General features: G+C 64.7%; 1 protein-coding gene across 1 annotated transcript in view; it reads right to left on the reverse strand.

Moving 5' to 3' along the window:
• Window positions 1-15,353, reverse strand: part of LOC122102706 (VPS10 domain-containing receptor SorCS2-like) — a gene marked incomplete at its 3' end in the record, with an annotated part of 30,998 nt that extends 15,645 nt beyond the window's left edge. Inside the window, exons 1-5 of the mRNA XM_042673439.1 lie at window positions 15,263-15,353; window positions 13,652-13,764; window positions 12,983-13,072; window positions 8,821-9,000; window positions 3,191-3,337 (exon numbers count right to left, since the gene is read on the reverse strand). Coding sequence (XP_042529373.1) covers window positions 3,191-3,337; window positions 8,821-9,000; window positions 12,983-13,072; window positions 13,652-13,764; window positions 15,263-15,353 — 621 coding nt within the window. The remainder of the gene's footprint in view (window positions 1-3,190; window positions 3,338-8,820; window positions 9,001-12,982; window positions 13,073-13,651; window positions 13,765-15,262) is intronic.
• Window positions 15,354-15,719: the final 366 nt, after the last annotated feature.

Here is a 15,719-nt window from a genome sequence, read left to right on the forward strand (position 1 = left end):
TGCATCTGGGGGGAGGGCCTCCATCTCTAGGGAGCTTCCTATGGCCTGGGTCTCCACAAGGGGGACTTCTTACCATGGCCCCCACATGTAGGGGTGAGCCAAGGAATGTGATTGCTAGAACCGACAAAGCTCACACTAACTCCATCCACATCCATGTACTCACCCATCCATCTTCTCATGAGCCTATCCCTTCATCTACACACCTGCTAATCCACCCACCCACCCATGCATGCATGTATCTGTCTGTCCATGCATCCATCCACTAACCTACCTACTCATCCATCTGTCCTCTTCCATCTATCCATCCATGAGTCCATCCACGAGCCTACCTACTCATCTATTTACTCATCCATACATCCATATATCCATCCACAAATCCATCCATCCATCCATCCACCAATCTATCTATCCATCCATCCATCCATCTACCCATGCATCCACCTCATGTATCCATCCATTTATCTATCTGTCAAATTACTTATCCATCCATCCGTCCATCCATCGATCCATCCATCCATCTATCCACCCAGGACTTCATTAAAGGGGGCCGGGGTATAGCTCAGTGGTAGAGCACTTCCCTACTATGTGTGAGGCCCTGGATTCTATTCTTAGAGCTACAAAGGACAGAGAAAAGCCTTTGCTCAGTTGCACCTTCGTGGGGGCCTTGGATGTGTCCAGAAGTCCCTGTTGGAGTAAAGTTGGTTGCCCATGAGCCACTACCTTTCTTTCAGGGAGGAGAAAGCCCCAAGGACTAGCTCTGGAGGCCCCACCAGCAGACTGGACCCTTTGAGGAGAGGCCCTGAGGGAGGCCCCCTGTCTGCAGGAGGAGTGGCCTGACCCGCTCTGGTGGGAGCTCTGACCAGAAGGTGGTGTGGTGGGATGTGGTGGAGGCTCCATGCAGTGGGCGTCTGGATGCCGTGCGTATGGCACAGCCCTGTTTGGTGGCCTGACTCCCCTGGAGGGCTAGGGGCATCCTGCAGTGCCAAGACCATGGCTGGTTTCCTCGCCTGCTCCTGGCAGGCGAGGTTCCCCCTGGGTGGAGATGGAGGGGCGTCTGAGGCTGCCTGGGTGAGGGGGAGACGCGAGGGCTGGAGACGCATGGGCTGCAGCTGCCCAGGCAGAGGAACTCGGGCATCTGTTGGCTCGGCGGGTGGTGCGGCATCCTGTGAGCCCCACACAGCTCTGGGCTTCCCTTCCCTGCACGTTCCCCACACAGGGCTGGTGGGCACTCGATAGCAGTGTCTGGCTCCTCTCCCCAAGGATGAAGGCCGGGGGGCCTCACCCCGGCCACCCGGACCCCACCTCTTCACCCCGTCTTCACCTCTCCCCAAGATCTCCACAGGCAGCGGAGAATCTTGGATGGCTAGAAAGCATTTTCCACGGGAGATTTGTCATGCTAGAACACTCACGGAGCACTGGACTGTGGAAATGACCCCATTTCACTGTTGCTGGAAAGAGCTGTCCCCCCCAGTGCCAGCCAGGGATGCCGGGGGAAGATTCTTGATCCAAGAACAAGAGCAAACCCAGGCCAGCCTCGGGGCCCAGGGACAACTTCAGGGCGTGAGCTGGTCGGGCGGGGCTGATGGCCGTCCCGCCTGGCTGTGACAGTCCACCGTGTCACCCCGAACACATTCGCAATTATTCTGGCGTGAGCAGGAGCCCTCGGTGAGGAACAAGCCCTCTGGGCAGTTTGTCCTCCACGCCCTGGGGGGTCAAGAGTGAGAGAGGGCCCGGGAGTGGGCAGCTGGCCTGTCCATTCATTTTCCTGCTCTGTGAGCGTGTGCACGCTCCGGCCTGTGTGTGCACACACCTGTGTGTGACAGTAGTGGGGCTTGAACTCGTGGCCTTGAACTCTCATATTTTTTTCACTCAAGGCTGGCACTCTACCACTGAGCCACGTCTGCCATGTCCAGCTTTTGGTGGGTAATCGGAGGTGAGAGTCTCATGGACTTTCCTGCCCAGGCTGGCTTCACACTCTGATCCTCAGACCTTAGTGCCTGGCAGGAATTCTCCTGCTCTTGGACGCACCCCGGGCCGTGCAGGCAGGAAGCGCTGGAGTTCCCAGCTCAGACTCCAGTGGGTGTCCTCGGTGGTCCACGGGCTCATGGGTTAGTTCATTCTCCACGTCCTCCACGCTCCCTGGGGTGCTCTGTGCGCTGCCTGGGCGCCACGCTCCTGGCTTTGCTCCTCTGATTAGTTTAAGGCTGGGACATAAATCTCACAAAGGTTATCTCTTCACTGAGCTGCGTAATCACAGACAAGAAGCTATTCTTCGCAAAAATTTGCTTTGACAGATTAATGTGGCTTAACTTTCCTGATGATGATACAAAAATTAGCCCTTTCACAGAAAATCTGGTCCTGGGTGGCATGTTGAAATTGGCAGGTGATTGAGTCTCCAGGCGGGCGGGTAAACATCGGGGCCTGCCATCTCCACAGGCCGGTCCCGTGAGAGCTGAGCGTGGCCGGGGGGGGGGGGGGCACAGCCGGGGCTCAGAGAGCGAGCTGGGCCCTGCTGCTCTAAAGCCAGCCGCAGCCGGCTGTCAGGGCCAGCCAGGGCCTGGTGTGGACGAGGGAGGGACCAGTCCTGCCGTGGTGGTTTTGGCATCGGAGAAGCCTGGATTGTGGCCAGCAGGGGTGTGGTGCTGGGCAGGTTCACATCAACTCAGGGACTCCTGTCCTGTTCATTCTGTATGTGAGCAGCTAGGTCCATGCCTGGCCAGTGTGTGTGTGTGTGCGCGTGTGTGTGCACACCTACACACACACTGCTCACACCCCCATATACCATGTGTGCACACACACACCCTACACGCCACACATACACACACCATGTATATGCACACACACATACACACACCATGCACACACACAGGCTGGTGTGTGTTTGTTGGAGAACACTGGGGTTGGAGGGGAGGAGGAGGAACCAACAGAGCCGAGTCTCGCCTGCTCCCACACATGGAGCGACTGCAGCCACGGCCGCTGAGCACCGAGCTGAGAAGGCTCCCGCTGTGCGGCCGGCTGAGCACACAGAGCTGGGCTTGCCCATGGCCGGGACCCGCTTTCCTGCCCTCTCTGGTCCCCTCCACCTGCTCCGCGGCATGGGCCGTCCTGCAGGGTCCGGCGGTCGTCCGGGGCAGTGTCCGGGGGTGGCCCCCCCACGGCTGGCGTGGTGTGGCGGGGGCAGGGCACCTACCGGCTGGCAGTTGGTGGGTCTCCCGTTCATGTCGGTGCTGGGCGGCCTCAGGTAGTCCCAGTCTCGGCCCTTGTTGTAGGTGATGAGTGTTGTCACCTTGCCCTCAACCTTCTGGTTTGCCAGGAAGACTCCTTTCACCCCTCGGACCTGTGACCAGCACGAGGAGGGCAGAGCGGCCTGAGTGACCCGAGGCCCGCGTCCCTCCTCCCCGCGCCGCCCCACGCCCCACTGCCCGGCCTCCCCTCCCCACAGGCCCACACGTGGACTCAGGGCAGCAGACGGAGGCCCGGGCGCGGCCTCCCACAGGAGCCCGGACCTCTGTGTGGCCGGCTCCGCCATCCCAGGGCCCGGTCGTCCGATGAGGAGAAAGCCCTCCTCCCCACTGCCTCCCTGGCCTCTGCTGCCAGCCGCGGCTCAGCATCTTCCCGCGTGCGGCCCGGGCTTCCCACGGGAGACTCTCAGCTCCCTTTCCTCCGGGAAACCCCCAAGGACAGGGACCGGGCCGCTCACCCAGCCTGCCCTGGCCAGGGCCCCCACTGCCTTCAGGGCTCGCTTTCTCCAGGAAGGGCCGAGGCCTGAGGGACGCGTGCAGCCCGAGGCCTTCTGCACACTGTGTTTGGCAGAGGACCCAGACCCGCGTGCCCTGAAGCCACCGTGAGGCCAACAGGCAGAGGACGGGCCCCTCCCTTCCCCGTCCCCAGGGAGATGCTGTGCCTGCCCCTCTGAACACAGCATGGCATGGCTTCTTCCAAAACGCCTCGGGAAACCGGGCACACAGGGTTGTGCGGTCACACAAAACTTCCTAGCTGAAGATGACAGACGGTAAAGCTCAGAGAAATGCTGCCAGGTTACGAGCGCTCCTGTTGAGGGCACTGGGATGAACGTGCACCTCCTGCTCGAATCTCACAGCTCTGCAAAGCCCATGGTGTCTGTCCCGCTGCACAGGACTGCAAGGGCAGACCAGTGATGTGCTGGCCGAGAGGAGGGTGGATGGACAGACAGACGGATAGGTGGGCAGATAGGTGGGTGGGTGAATGAATGGGTGGCTAGATAATAGATTGATGCATGTATGTATGTGTGTATCTGTATATTTGCATGTGTAGACAGCGGATGGATGAATAGATGGATGATGGGTAAATGATAGGTAAACAGATGAGTGGTGGATCGTGGGTAGGTGGATGAATGGGTGAGGAATAAGGTGTGAATAGGGGTGGATGGATGGGTGAGTAGAAAGGTGAATAGCTGGGTGGGGAGATGGTTGGATAGACAGATGAAGAGATAATGGATGGATAATAAATACATGAGTGGATAGGCTGATGGATGGATGGATGGACGGAGGAATGGATGGATGGAGGGGTGGATAGGTGGATGGGTAGGTGGGTGGATGGAGGGATGGATAGGTGGATGGGTAGGTGGGTGGATGGAGGGATGGATAGGTGGCTAGGTAGGTAGTTGGACGGATGGATGGATGGGTGGATGGGTAGGTGGATGGATGGATGGGTAGGTGGGTGGATGGAGGGATGGATAGGTGGATGGGTGGATAGGTAGGTAGAGAGTTGGATGGATGGAAGGATGGATGGATGGGTGGATGGGTAGGTGGATGGATGGAGGGATGGTGTATTATTTTCCTGTTAATGTGTAACAAAGCCACCATTTTACAGCTCTAGAGGTCAGCAGCATGACCAGGTCTCTGAGTGAACATCAAGGGTCAGAAAGTTCGTGTTCCTCTGTGGAGGTTGTTGGGGAGAATTTATTTCCTTCCTTCTTCCAGCTTCTCGAAGCTGTTCCTGTTCTTTAACTTCTAGACCCTTCCCTTTTCCTCTGGGGCTGCGACCCAGCTTTTCCTACCCCCTCACACTTGTGCTCTCTCTGGCCCTCTTCTTCTGCTCCCTCTAGCGCTGCCGGGACCTCCAGAACCCCAGGGGTTCTTCAGACTTCCACGCAACCTCCCCATCTGCCTGCTGGTGCCCCAGTCCCACCACAGCCATGTCCCCCGCCAGGTGGTGCTGCACACAGACTGGTTCTGTGGTCATTTCTGAGGGGACATCATGCTGCTTAGCACAGTCTCCCCAACTCCCAAAGATGCCCACAAGTCCTTCCCTGCCCCGTTCTAAGGTCCCCCAAGGCTCCATCTCATGACAGCATTATTTCAGGACCGATCAAGTCCCCTCTACATTTCCTCAGCTCAGAGTTCCACAGCTCACAGCTGAACCTCTCCAAGGGGTCACCTGTGAGCTGTGGAACCAGGGATCAATCATCTGCTTCCAGGACAGAACGCTGGGCCAGGCGTTCACAGGGGATGCGTTACAGAGCTTGGCGGCAGTGGGAAGCCAGAACGGCGTGCTCCTGAGCCGATTTTACAACCCAGCCAGGAAGGGGGAGGTCTGGAGACGTGGGGACAGATGCGGTGGACGTGGCCGCCCTGCGGTTCTCGTGAAGGGCAGCTGCGTGCTTGCGCGTCCGCCTTCTGCCCACGGAACCTGGGGACCCGCTGCCTTTTCCTGTGCCGTGCTCTCTCCCCCTCACCGCACACGGGCGGTGCTTTGTGGGCTGAATCTCACGTGCTGAAGCAGTCCCGCGCTACGTTGTGACTTCAGCTGAGATTACTGAGAGGGAAACGCACGCGACCCACAGCCAGAGAGCTTTCTGCGTGACCGCGGGTTCTGAGGGCTGAGTCTCTCTGAGGTGTAAGCAAAGGTGATTTCGTTAGCGCCTCTCCCCTGACAGTGAACATCCTAATTTTAGCATCCGTTGTGATTGGCCAGGCCGGGGCTTTCCACACAAAGAGCCCCGATGCCTTTCTGTGCTGCAGTTCTCTCTCCTCTCCTTTCATCTCGCAGCGGGCAGGGGCCGGGCCACGCTGTCAGCACTGTCCCAGCGCACTGCCATCCGGAGGGCTGCAGCTACTCCCCGCCACGCAGACACCGAGGGCCTGGCCGTGGCCTGTGGCACGTCCTCGCTTCCCGCCGCCAGCCTCGCCCACGGCAGCCTCTGCGCCCCCATGCGCTCACCAGCTCTGCCAGGCCGTCCACCACTGTCCGATCACGCGTCCGCCAAGTCCAAGACCAACTCCACAGCCACAGAGTCACAGGCAGCCGCGGCATCCTCCTGGGCCCCACATCTGTCAGCATTCTGCCAGTGTCAGGGACGCACACACACACACACACACACACACACACACTTGTTCTCTTGTTGTGTAGGTCCGACATGCATCCCACTGGCTGGGTGTCCACGCGGCTGGGGCACTGGAGGCTCCGTTCCCAGCCTCTTCTATCTTCTAGGTCACTCTGGTTTGGGTCTCCTTCCTCAGCTGCAGGCCTGGGTCTCCAGGTTCCCTGGGGCCGCACCGGGGCTCTGATGCACAGGGCAGCTGTGACAGTGACTTCAGACCTGGCTCAGGGACTGGCCTGGACTGTGCACTGGACGCTGTGGGGCCGGCCAAGGTGGGCAGCGCCGGCCGCAGGGCCCCTGCACCATGGACACGGAAAGCTCCGTGGACAGAGCCTGCGTGGGTCCGGGTGCATCTCAGTGCCTGTCCCTCTGTTCCTGTGGCGTCACAGCCTCAGACGCTACAATCCACATCATAAAGATCAAATGGACAGAAAGAAGATAACGGGGCCCACGGGAGGGCCCCAACAAGGCCGGCAGGTGAGGGGACCTGGCACCCGTAGGAAGGCTGGGCCCCTCCGTGCCTGGTGGGGACGTGGGCCCCCATCTGGGCTGGGGCACACAGTGCACCCCTGGGGTTCGCTCCAGCCAGAACGGCGCCTCTGTCTGGACTGGTCTCCATGGAAACACCTGGCCGTGAGTCACAGCCACCTCTCATGTCCCAGGGAACACAGGAGAGTCTTCCGTGGACTGGGTCCCGCCGACGTGGCAGTGTGGTTGGAGCCGTGAGCGGCGTGTGCTGGGAACACTACCACGCATGGGTGTCTTGGAGCCTTCCACATTTCCTCTCTCGGAGGCCGGTCCCTGCCCGGCGCCCCCGCTCCCGCCGTCCACTGACACCCGTCCGCCATGGCCGGCACCCACCCCCGGCTCCGCCCCTCGGTGGCTGCTCCCCTCCCGTCTCGGGCCGGGACGCTTGCTGCGGGCGCCGTGCTCCCTGAGTGCCCGCCGGCCCTGCCTGTCGCCCTTTTCCACACCAGCTCCCCACGGGGTCTGGGTAGGAGGGTGTGTGCGTTAGGCCAGGCGTGCCTGCGGTGCGTGTGTCACAGAGAGCCGTGGGCAGAGCAGAGTGGGCACCGTCACCACCCCGGACCCCAGGCCTCGGCGTCCCCCGCCCACTGTGCTCTCCCTCGAGCCACAGCCGCAGCTTGTGAGGAGTCGGCATCTGTGCCTGCCAGGTCACCCCCTGTCCACGGGGCCTCCGCGGACACGGGCCCGGCAGGGGGCGGGGGGAGGGGAGAGGCCTCACCATCCAGCACCTGTGACCAAGGCCCGCGCAGGGTGGCGCTGTGGGCACTGCACTGGCCCAGGGCTTTCCAAGCGGGCAGAGAGAAAGACTGGAGGCGAGCGACAGTCGGTCGAGATGCGGCCAAGCCGGCTGGCTTTGCTCTTCCGGCTTAGCCGGTCTGTCTGAGAGGCCTTTGCCTTCGTCTCCTCACTGCCTACGCCCAGGCTATTTCTCCCATCCTGGCTGCCGTGTGAGCCACAGCAAAGAGAGGGTGAGGGTGCCTGGCAACCAGGCACGGCAGGCATTCGGCGGGTGTGGAATGAACCCTGTGGCTGTTAAGGGCACACACCGGGGATACTGCTGCCCGGAGGAGCTCAGAGTGGCTAATGTAAGAACCACCTCTGCTGGGCACCAGTGGCTCACGCCTGTCATCTTAGCTACCCTGGAGGCTGAGATCTGAGGATCACAGTTCAAAGCCAGCCTGGGCAGGAAAGTCTGTGAGACGCTTATCTCCAAATGATCAAAAATTCAGAAGTGCCTGGTGCTGGTGGCTCACGCCTGTAATCCTAGCTACTCAGGAGGCTGAGATCTGAGGATCACAGTTCAAAGCCAGCCTGGGCAGAAAAGTCTGTGATACTCTTATCTCCGATGAACCACCAGAAAACTGGAAGTGGCGCTGTAGCTCAAGTGGTAGAGCGCTCGCCTTGAGCTGAAGAGCTGAGGGGCAGCGCCCAGGCCCTGCGTTCACGCCGCATGACCGACCAAAAAAAAGAACCCATGTCTGCAAAAGTGACCACCAGAAACACTGCCTCTTCGCATCACAGAGGCAGCGTGCGGCCCCCACAGTTCACGCCAGAAGAGAGGTGCTCCCTCTGAAGTCGGCCCCTCACCTGCCCTGGCCCACAAAGCTAAGGGTTTGTCCCTTTGCAGGGGGCGGGGCGGAGAGCGGGGCAAGGCAGGATGGGCGGGGCTTTGGAGTGTGGGGGCAGAGGGCGGGGCAGGACAGGATGGGCGGGGCTTTGGAGCGTGGGGCGGAGCAGAGGGAGGGACAGGGCAGGATGGGGCGGAGCTTTGGGTGTGGGGCAGAGCGGAGGGCGGGGCAGGACAGGATGGGCGGGGCTTTGGAGCGTGGGGCGGATCAGAGGGAGGGGCAGGGCAGGATGGGGCGGAGCTTTGGGTATGGGGCGGGGCGGAGGGCGGGGCGGAGCTTGGGGCGGGGCCGCGGCGCGCGCACCTCCAGGATGTCGATGACCACGCTCTCCTCGGCCTGCCGCGAGCTGCGCACGTGCTCCAGCACCAGGGAGTAGTGCACGCCGCGCGGGTCCGACTGGTACAGGTTGTAGGTGTCGGCCTGGTTCCACTCCTGCACCGCCACGAACACCTGGTTCTCGTCCGTGCTGATGATCTGCAGGTCCTGCGGGGAGGGGGGCGTCAGGGGCCGGGGCAAGGTGCGGCCTCCCCTGCGCGGCCTCCCCTGAGCGGCCTCCCCTGCGCGGCCTCCCCTGCGCGGCCTCTCCTGCGCGGCCTCCCCTGCGTGGCCTCCCCTGCGTGGCCTCCCCCTGGAGGGGCCTCCCCTGCGTGGCCTCCCCCTGGAGGGGCCTCCCCTGCGTGGCCTCCCCTGCGTGGCCTCCCCTGCGTGGCCTCCCCTGTGTGGCCTTCCCCTGGAGGGGCCTCCCGTGCATAGCCTCCCCTGCGTGGCCTCCCCTGCGTGGCCTCCCCCTAGAGAGGCCTCCTCCTGGAGAGGCCTCCCCTGTGTGGCTTCCCTTGAGCAGCCTCCTCCTAGAGAGGCCACCCCTATGTGGCCTCCCCCTGGAGGGGCCTCCCCTGGGCAGCCTCCCCCTGGTGTAGCCTTCCCCTGGCAGTGCAGCCTCCCCTGGGCAGCCTCCCCCTGGTGTGGCTTTCCCCTGGCAGTGCAGCCTCCCCTGGGCGGCCTCCTCCTGGAGGGGCCTCCCCTGCACAGCCTCCCCTGGGTGACCTCCCCTGGCATGGCCTCCCCCTGGCAGTGCAGCCTCCCCAGGGCGGCCTCCTCCTGGCAGCTTCCTCCTGGTGTGGCCTCCCCCTGGTGTGGCCTTCCCCTGGCAGTGCAGCCTCCCCTTGGGCAGCTTCCCCTGGGTGGCCTCCCCTCGGCAGTCTCCCCCCCTTTGGCCTCCCTCTGGCAGGGCTTCTCCTGGGTGGGCTCCCTCTGGTGTGGCCTTCCCTCAGTGTACACAGCCTCCCCCTGGCAGCCTCCCCTGGGTGGCCTCCCCCAGTGCTACCTCTGCTCAGCACACAGGGCCCATGGCTGGAGACAGGCCCCTCCACCCTGCTCCACTTTACAGCTCTGCCCAGGGCGGTGCTCATCCCTCTACCCGGCCCTCCCGGCCCTCTCGAATCTGCCCGCCCGGGGGTTCTGGGGCCCAGGCGGCCACTGGGACTCGGTGGATGCTAAGGTGGATGTGCATGTGTTCGCTCACCGGGCTCCTGCCCGAGCTGGGCCCTGCCCCGCACCCCAGCGTGCAGAAGGCCAGCCCCCCCCCCACTTCCTCCTCCACCTGCGGCTTCCTGACCTGGTACCCGGCCTCCCTCCCCTGCCTCGTCCAGGCAGAGGCTCCCAGCCTCGCTCTCCCCCTCTGGGGCCAAGCCAGGTGTGTGGGCTCAGTCTCAGCTCCACATTTCATGTCCAGAAAACGTAAAGCATGAGCGCACTCGGAAGAGGAGGCCTGGCGGAGGGTGCAGCCCCTGGCCTCCTCCTTCCTGCCTCTCGCGCTCAGGCTTGGGCCGCGGAAACCGCTGACCGGGGTCTGAGCAGGCCTGCAACTGGCCCCGCCGCGGGCACGCTTTGTGCTCCTGGCACCGCCGGTCCAGCTGGGCAGAGGGGACGCGGCGGCCGCGCAGCCCTGGGGCCAGCGCTTCCAGGAGGCCTGGACCCGTGCTGTGTGTTCAGATCTCTTCCCAGAGAAACCGGGCCAGGTTGTGCAGTGTGCAAGGTGCACTCCCAGTGCAGAGGCCTCCCCAATCACACCGTCTGCAGGGACGGGTCGGACACAGCGGTGACAGCCGCGGGAGCATGTGATCCCCTGTGACCAGGGAAGGTGATGGGGCACTAGCCGCTGCGCCCGCCCAAGATGAGGGCTGCACACCCCGGGACCCGCGGGGAGCACCCCGCGGGAGCAGGCTGGTCTGCACGCTCGCTGCCCACCCGCCCCTCCCAGACCTCCCCGTCGGAGCCACGGCCCGCGGTCAGCACCTGCGGTCACCCCAGCTCGCAGACAGCTGCAGCGGATGGTGGGAAACGAAGCCGCGTCACCCGTTGCCAGAGGGGCGCGGGGCGCACCTGGCACGGGCAGGACCCCGCGATTATGGCAGCCAATCCCCCCGTCCCTGTCAATGCTCACACAGCCGGGTAAAAAACAGTTCCCACAACCCGAGAACAAACGCAGACAGTGACTTGGAGCTGTGGCCGCCGCCGACAGGGACCGCGTTACCACGTAGGAACGCGCGTGTCTGGCTCCGCCTGCAGTTTGTAACTGCGGTGGGAGGGGCCCTCCGCGGTGAACACGACGCACAAACACCGCTTTAGTGACTGCACGATGCACTGTCTGTGACCCAGACACGTTCCAAGTCCTTCCCACGAGCGGCGGTGAGTCTCTAGCCCCAGCGTGCCTCGGCCTGTTTGCTAGCGTGGGTTCTGTGGGGAGTCGCAGCGCTGGAGGCCGCAGTCACTGTCCTCAGAGACGGGGTCGGCTCCCCCCCGCCCAGCGGGATGGGGGCTCCCGGTCCCCAGCTGTGCTATGGCCTGTGCAAAACCCTCACTGCCTAGAGAGCTGTGACACACAACGCAGCTTCTGCAAAACAGGCACAGCGTTCACCTTCTGCGTTTTCCTGTGTGTGCACATGTGTGTGTGCACGTGCCTGTGCGTGTACGTGTCTGTGCGCATGCGCGCATGGCTGGTCCCAGGGCATGAACTCGGCCTGGCGCTGTCCCTGAGCATTTTTAGACAGAGTTCCCGTGGGTGTCCCGCTGGGGAGCAGGCCGCAGGGAGGCCCGGCCAGGTCACTGCCTGCAGCCTCAGCAGGTAGGGGGCCCGGGGGGGGGGGACTGGCAGAAAGGGGAGACTTGTGGGGGAGGTCAGTGGGGAGGAGGTCAGTGGGGGAGGTTGGGGGGTCAGTGGGGGGGAGGTCAGTGGGGGGTCAATAGAGGGAGGTCGATAGGGGAAGTTCAGTGGGGGGGAGGCCAGTGGGGATTTGGTGGGGGAGAGGTCAGGGGGGGGTGAGAGGCTGGCAGGGGGAGGCTGGTGGGGGGGAGGTTGGCTGGGGGAGGAGGCCAGTGGCAGGGACGTTGGTGGGGGGGGGAAAGCCAGTGAGGGAGGGCGGTGGGGGGGGTCAGTGAGGGGGAGGTCAGTTGGGGGAGGCTGGCGGGGGGAGGTTGTTGAGGGGGGATGGTGGGGGGGTTGGTGGGGGGGAGGTCGGTGGGGAGGTTCGGGGGGAGTCTGGGGGGTGCTCTTCTCCAATCTCTCATCTTCATGATGTTACTCAGGCAATGAGGAACAACAAAGGGGAAATGTGGAGGACGGTGTGGGGTGTGGGGTGGAAACTGGCAAGAGTCACAAATTCACCATAAAACAACCAAATCTGATTAGGAAATGCAGTTAGCCGGTTGTTTGTGGGAGCTGTTAGGAATGTGGTTGCATTGAGGAGTCTGAGAGGAGGAGGAGGAGGAGGGGGAGGAGGAAGGGGATGAGGAGGGGAGGGGAGGGGGATGAGGAGGGGAGGGGAGGGGGAGGAGGGGGAGGAAGAGGGATGGGGAGGGGGAGGGGGAGGAGGGTAATGAAGGGAAGGAGGGAGAGGAAGGGGAGGAGGGGGAGGATAGACACCTGGGTCCCCAGGCCTCAGGAGTCTGAGCCTGCTCAAGGCCAGAGGACGGGGCAGCAGGCTGGGCCCCGGCCGCCCCAGGGGGGTGGTGAGAGGAGGTGGGCTCCTCCCACTGGGGTGCCTTGGCCCCCAGGCCGCTGTGCTGTCCCGGCAGGAATGCCCGATGCTGGGAGCCCCTCACTCCCGCACCGCACCGAGTGCCGTGCCGGCTCCTGAAATGGAAGCATTAGCTCCTCATTTAGGAGCTCAGCCAGGCCTGGGGCTCATTTACAAAGCCATCGGCTCCTTCCCTTTCCCTTCCCTTCGTTTTTTCTTTCTTTTCTTTTCTGTTTTTAAAGAGAAGTTTAACAAAGGCCTCATGGACGTTTCCATGGGGCTCAGGAGAGGTCTCTAGAACCCCGCCTGGCAGCTCTGGAGCCCTACTGTGCCTGTGGGCCTACTGTGTGCATGAGAACCTGTGTGCTGACGGACCTGCTGTGTGCCTGGCATTGGCTGTCCCCAAAAGCGCAGACGTGGCAAGACCGGCGGGCGGCTTGGCCACTTACCTTGGGCAGCGCGTACTTGGGCAGCTTCATTAGGACGAAGGGCCCGCGGCGGTAGGAGACGTAGTAGTTGGTCCGGTTTGTGGACGTAGCCTGGTGGGAGGGAGAGGCTCAGGCCAGCCAGGGCTGCAGGGGCCAGCGCTGAGTGCGGCCCGGGCCGGGCCTCCCCTCACCGTGGGGCAGCCCTCGTGGGGAAGGGCGGCGCATGGGGCAGCTCTGGGGCCCGCGTCGGAGCCAGACCCCGAGAGGGGGCTGGAGCCCCAGGCTGGCCCGGGAGATGGAGGCTGGGCGGGGCGGCAAGCCCAGCCCCAGGAGGCCCCAGCCTGACCCGCTGCTCCTCTGGGGGCCACATAGCTCCGCCTAGCCTCGGGCACACGCGTGTGCACTGGGGAGATCAAAAAACACTGCAGGATGCAGGGTCAGGCCCGGGGTCGGGGGGCGCGGGAAGGTCAGGACGCTGGTGTGCACAGGGCCATTGGAGCATCGTCCCGGGGGGCGGGGAGGGGCCAGGCGGGATGGACCAGCTGCAGCCGGGCCGGGGCTGAGCGCATGCTCCATGGAGGGGACAGGAAAGCCCCGGCTGGCCTGTGACCCGAACAGGACCCCAGGGCCATGGCAGCGGCTGGTCTGGGCCCCGGGAGCCGGACCGGAGGCCAGGCCGCCTCTGCTCACCTTGAAGAAGATGTACTCATCCTGCACGGTCAGCGAGCCGGCGTCCACCGGGCCCGCGGCCGCGGGCGTCTCCCCGGAGCAGTTGTGGATCACACAGGTGAGGTACCGGAACCCTGCCGGAGACGCGCGTCACATCCCACGGCAGACCCGCTGGCCCTGCCATCCATCCCGGACGTGGCACTGTCCAGTGCCACCGCGGCTGTGGAGCCCTCGGCTGGCTCTGCCCAGGCCACAGAGCCGGATAGGGGCTGTGTGGGGCCAGGCAGCGTGGAGAGCGGTCGGGCCCATGCTGGGCTGGGAAGGGCCACACGGGGGTCCTGTCCCAGACCCCAGAGAGGAGGCGGGGGGGGATCCAACCCCTCCCTAGAGAGGGCCCCCCCCACTGTCCCCCAAGTAGCCAGTTTCCCCGGGGTAGGTTTGCTTGGATGGACACGGGTGTGGACAGACCGCTCACACCCGCGCCTCCACTCCCCTGCTCACTCCCGTGCTCACTCACTGATTCACTCACTGACCTGCAGGGGGAGCACAGATCTCAGGGGGGCACCGCCCTGCGCCCTGCAGGACCGCCCAGAGCCTGGTCTGCGCAGCGGCCTCGGCTGGCCACCCTCGTAGCCCCCAGGGGCCACGTGGCTGTGGGGTCTTGGGGGGGGGCAGCCTCAGCCTGGCGTAGGGGGGCGTGGGGGGTCTGTCACTCCCAGTGATGGCCCTTCGCCCAGACCCGAAGGCCAGGGCCTCTTGTTCCTCTGTGCATCCCACAGAGTGGGCCACGGGGGCTGCGCTGTCCATGAAGGGTGATTACGGAGGCTGTGCAGCGGAGGCTCAGGGAGGCTGCGGCCACCTCAGGGCCCTGCGGGGGGGCTGTGAGGGCAGTGGGAAACGCTCCGTGCTCAGGGCCCGGAACAAATCGGCCCTTGAATAGACTTCACGCTGGAGCACAGCTCCTCCACTCTAATTCATCCCCGCAGGGAAGCGAGCGCATCCCGAATCATGCCGCGTCGCCGCACAGCCCGGTCAGCCGTGCGGGCAGCGCCACGCGGGGCCCGGGCCGGCCGTGCGGGCAGCGCCACGCGGGGCCCGGGCCGGCCGTGCGGGCAGCGCCACGCGGGGCCCGGGCCGGCCGTGCGGGCAGCGCCACGCGGGGCCCGGGTCGGCCGTGCGGGCAGGGCCACGCGGGGCCCGGGTCGGCCGTGCGGGCAGGGCCACGCGGGGCCCGGGCCGGCCGTGCGGGCAGGGCCACGCGGGGCCCGGGCCGGCCGTGCGGGCAGGGCCACGCGGGGCCCGGGTCGGCCGTGCGGGCAGGGCCACGCGGGGCCCGGGCCGGCCGTGCGGGCAGGGCCACGCGGGGCCCGGGTCGGCCGTGCGGGCAGGGCCACGCGGGGCCCGGGCCGGCCGTGCGGGCAGGGCCACGCGGGGCCCGGGCCGGCCGTGCGGGCAGCGCCACGCGGGGCCCGGGCCGGCCGTGCGGGCAGAGCCACGCGGGGCCCGGGTCGGCCGTGCGGGCAGAGCCACGCGGGGCCCAGGTCGGCCGTGCGGGCAGGGCCATGCGGGGCCCGGGTTGGCCGTGCGGGCAGAGCCACGTGGGGCCCCTGTGCCTGAGCCCTCCCCACTCACCTCCACCCAGGTCCTGCGCCTCCATGTGCACCAAGTTGGGGTCGGCGTCCACGCCGGACACAGCCCTGGAGGAGAGAGCCGAGGCTGGCATCCGCGGGCCCCACGCCCTTCCGCTCTGGGCCCCCTGGGCCCCAGAGCGCCAGAGGCCGTGGTGGTCCAGAGGCCACAGTCTCTGCAAGAGTGCAGGGACCCCCAGGAGTAGACAGAGGTCCGGCCAGTGTCCCTCCGGCCCCGCCCGGGGCTGGGGTGGCGTCCTGCTGTTCCCAGGAAGACTTCCACTCACAAAAGACTTCCTGTTCCACCTCCCAGCACAGCCCAGGAGTGAAGTGACCTGTCCTGTCACACAGCCCCAGGGGGCAGCTGGGGTTCCAGCCAGGACCAGATCTGAGCCAGCCGGTGCCGTCCGCTGCCACTGGTGGCTCCCCGTCACCCACCCTCCTGCAAGAACATCCAGGGC

This window comes from Dipodomys spectabilis, unplaced genomic scaffold (genome assembly GCF_019054845.1).
Source record: "Dipodomys spectabilis isolate Male_0828 unplaced genomic scaffold, ASM1905484v1 ptg000835l, whole genome shotgun sequence".
Taxonomy (NCBI): domain Eukaryota; kingdom Metazoa; phylum Chordata; class Mammalia; order Rodentia; family Heteromyidae; genus Dipodomys; species Dipodomys spectabilis.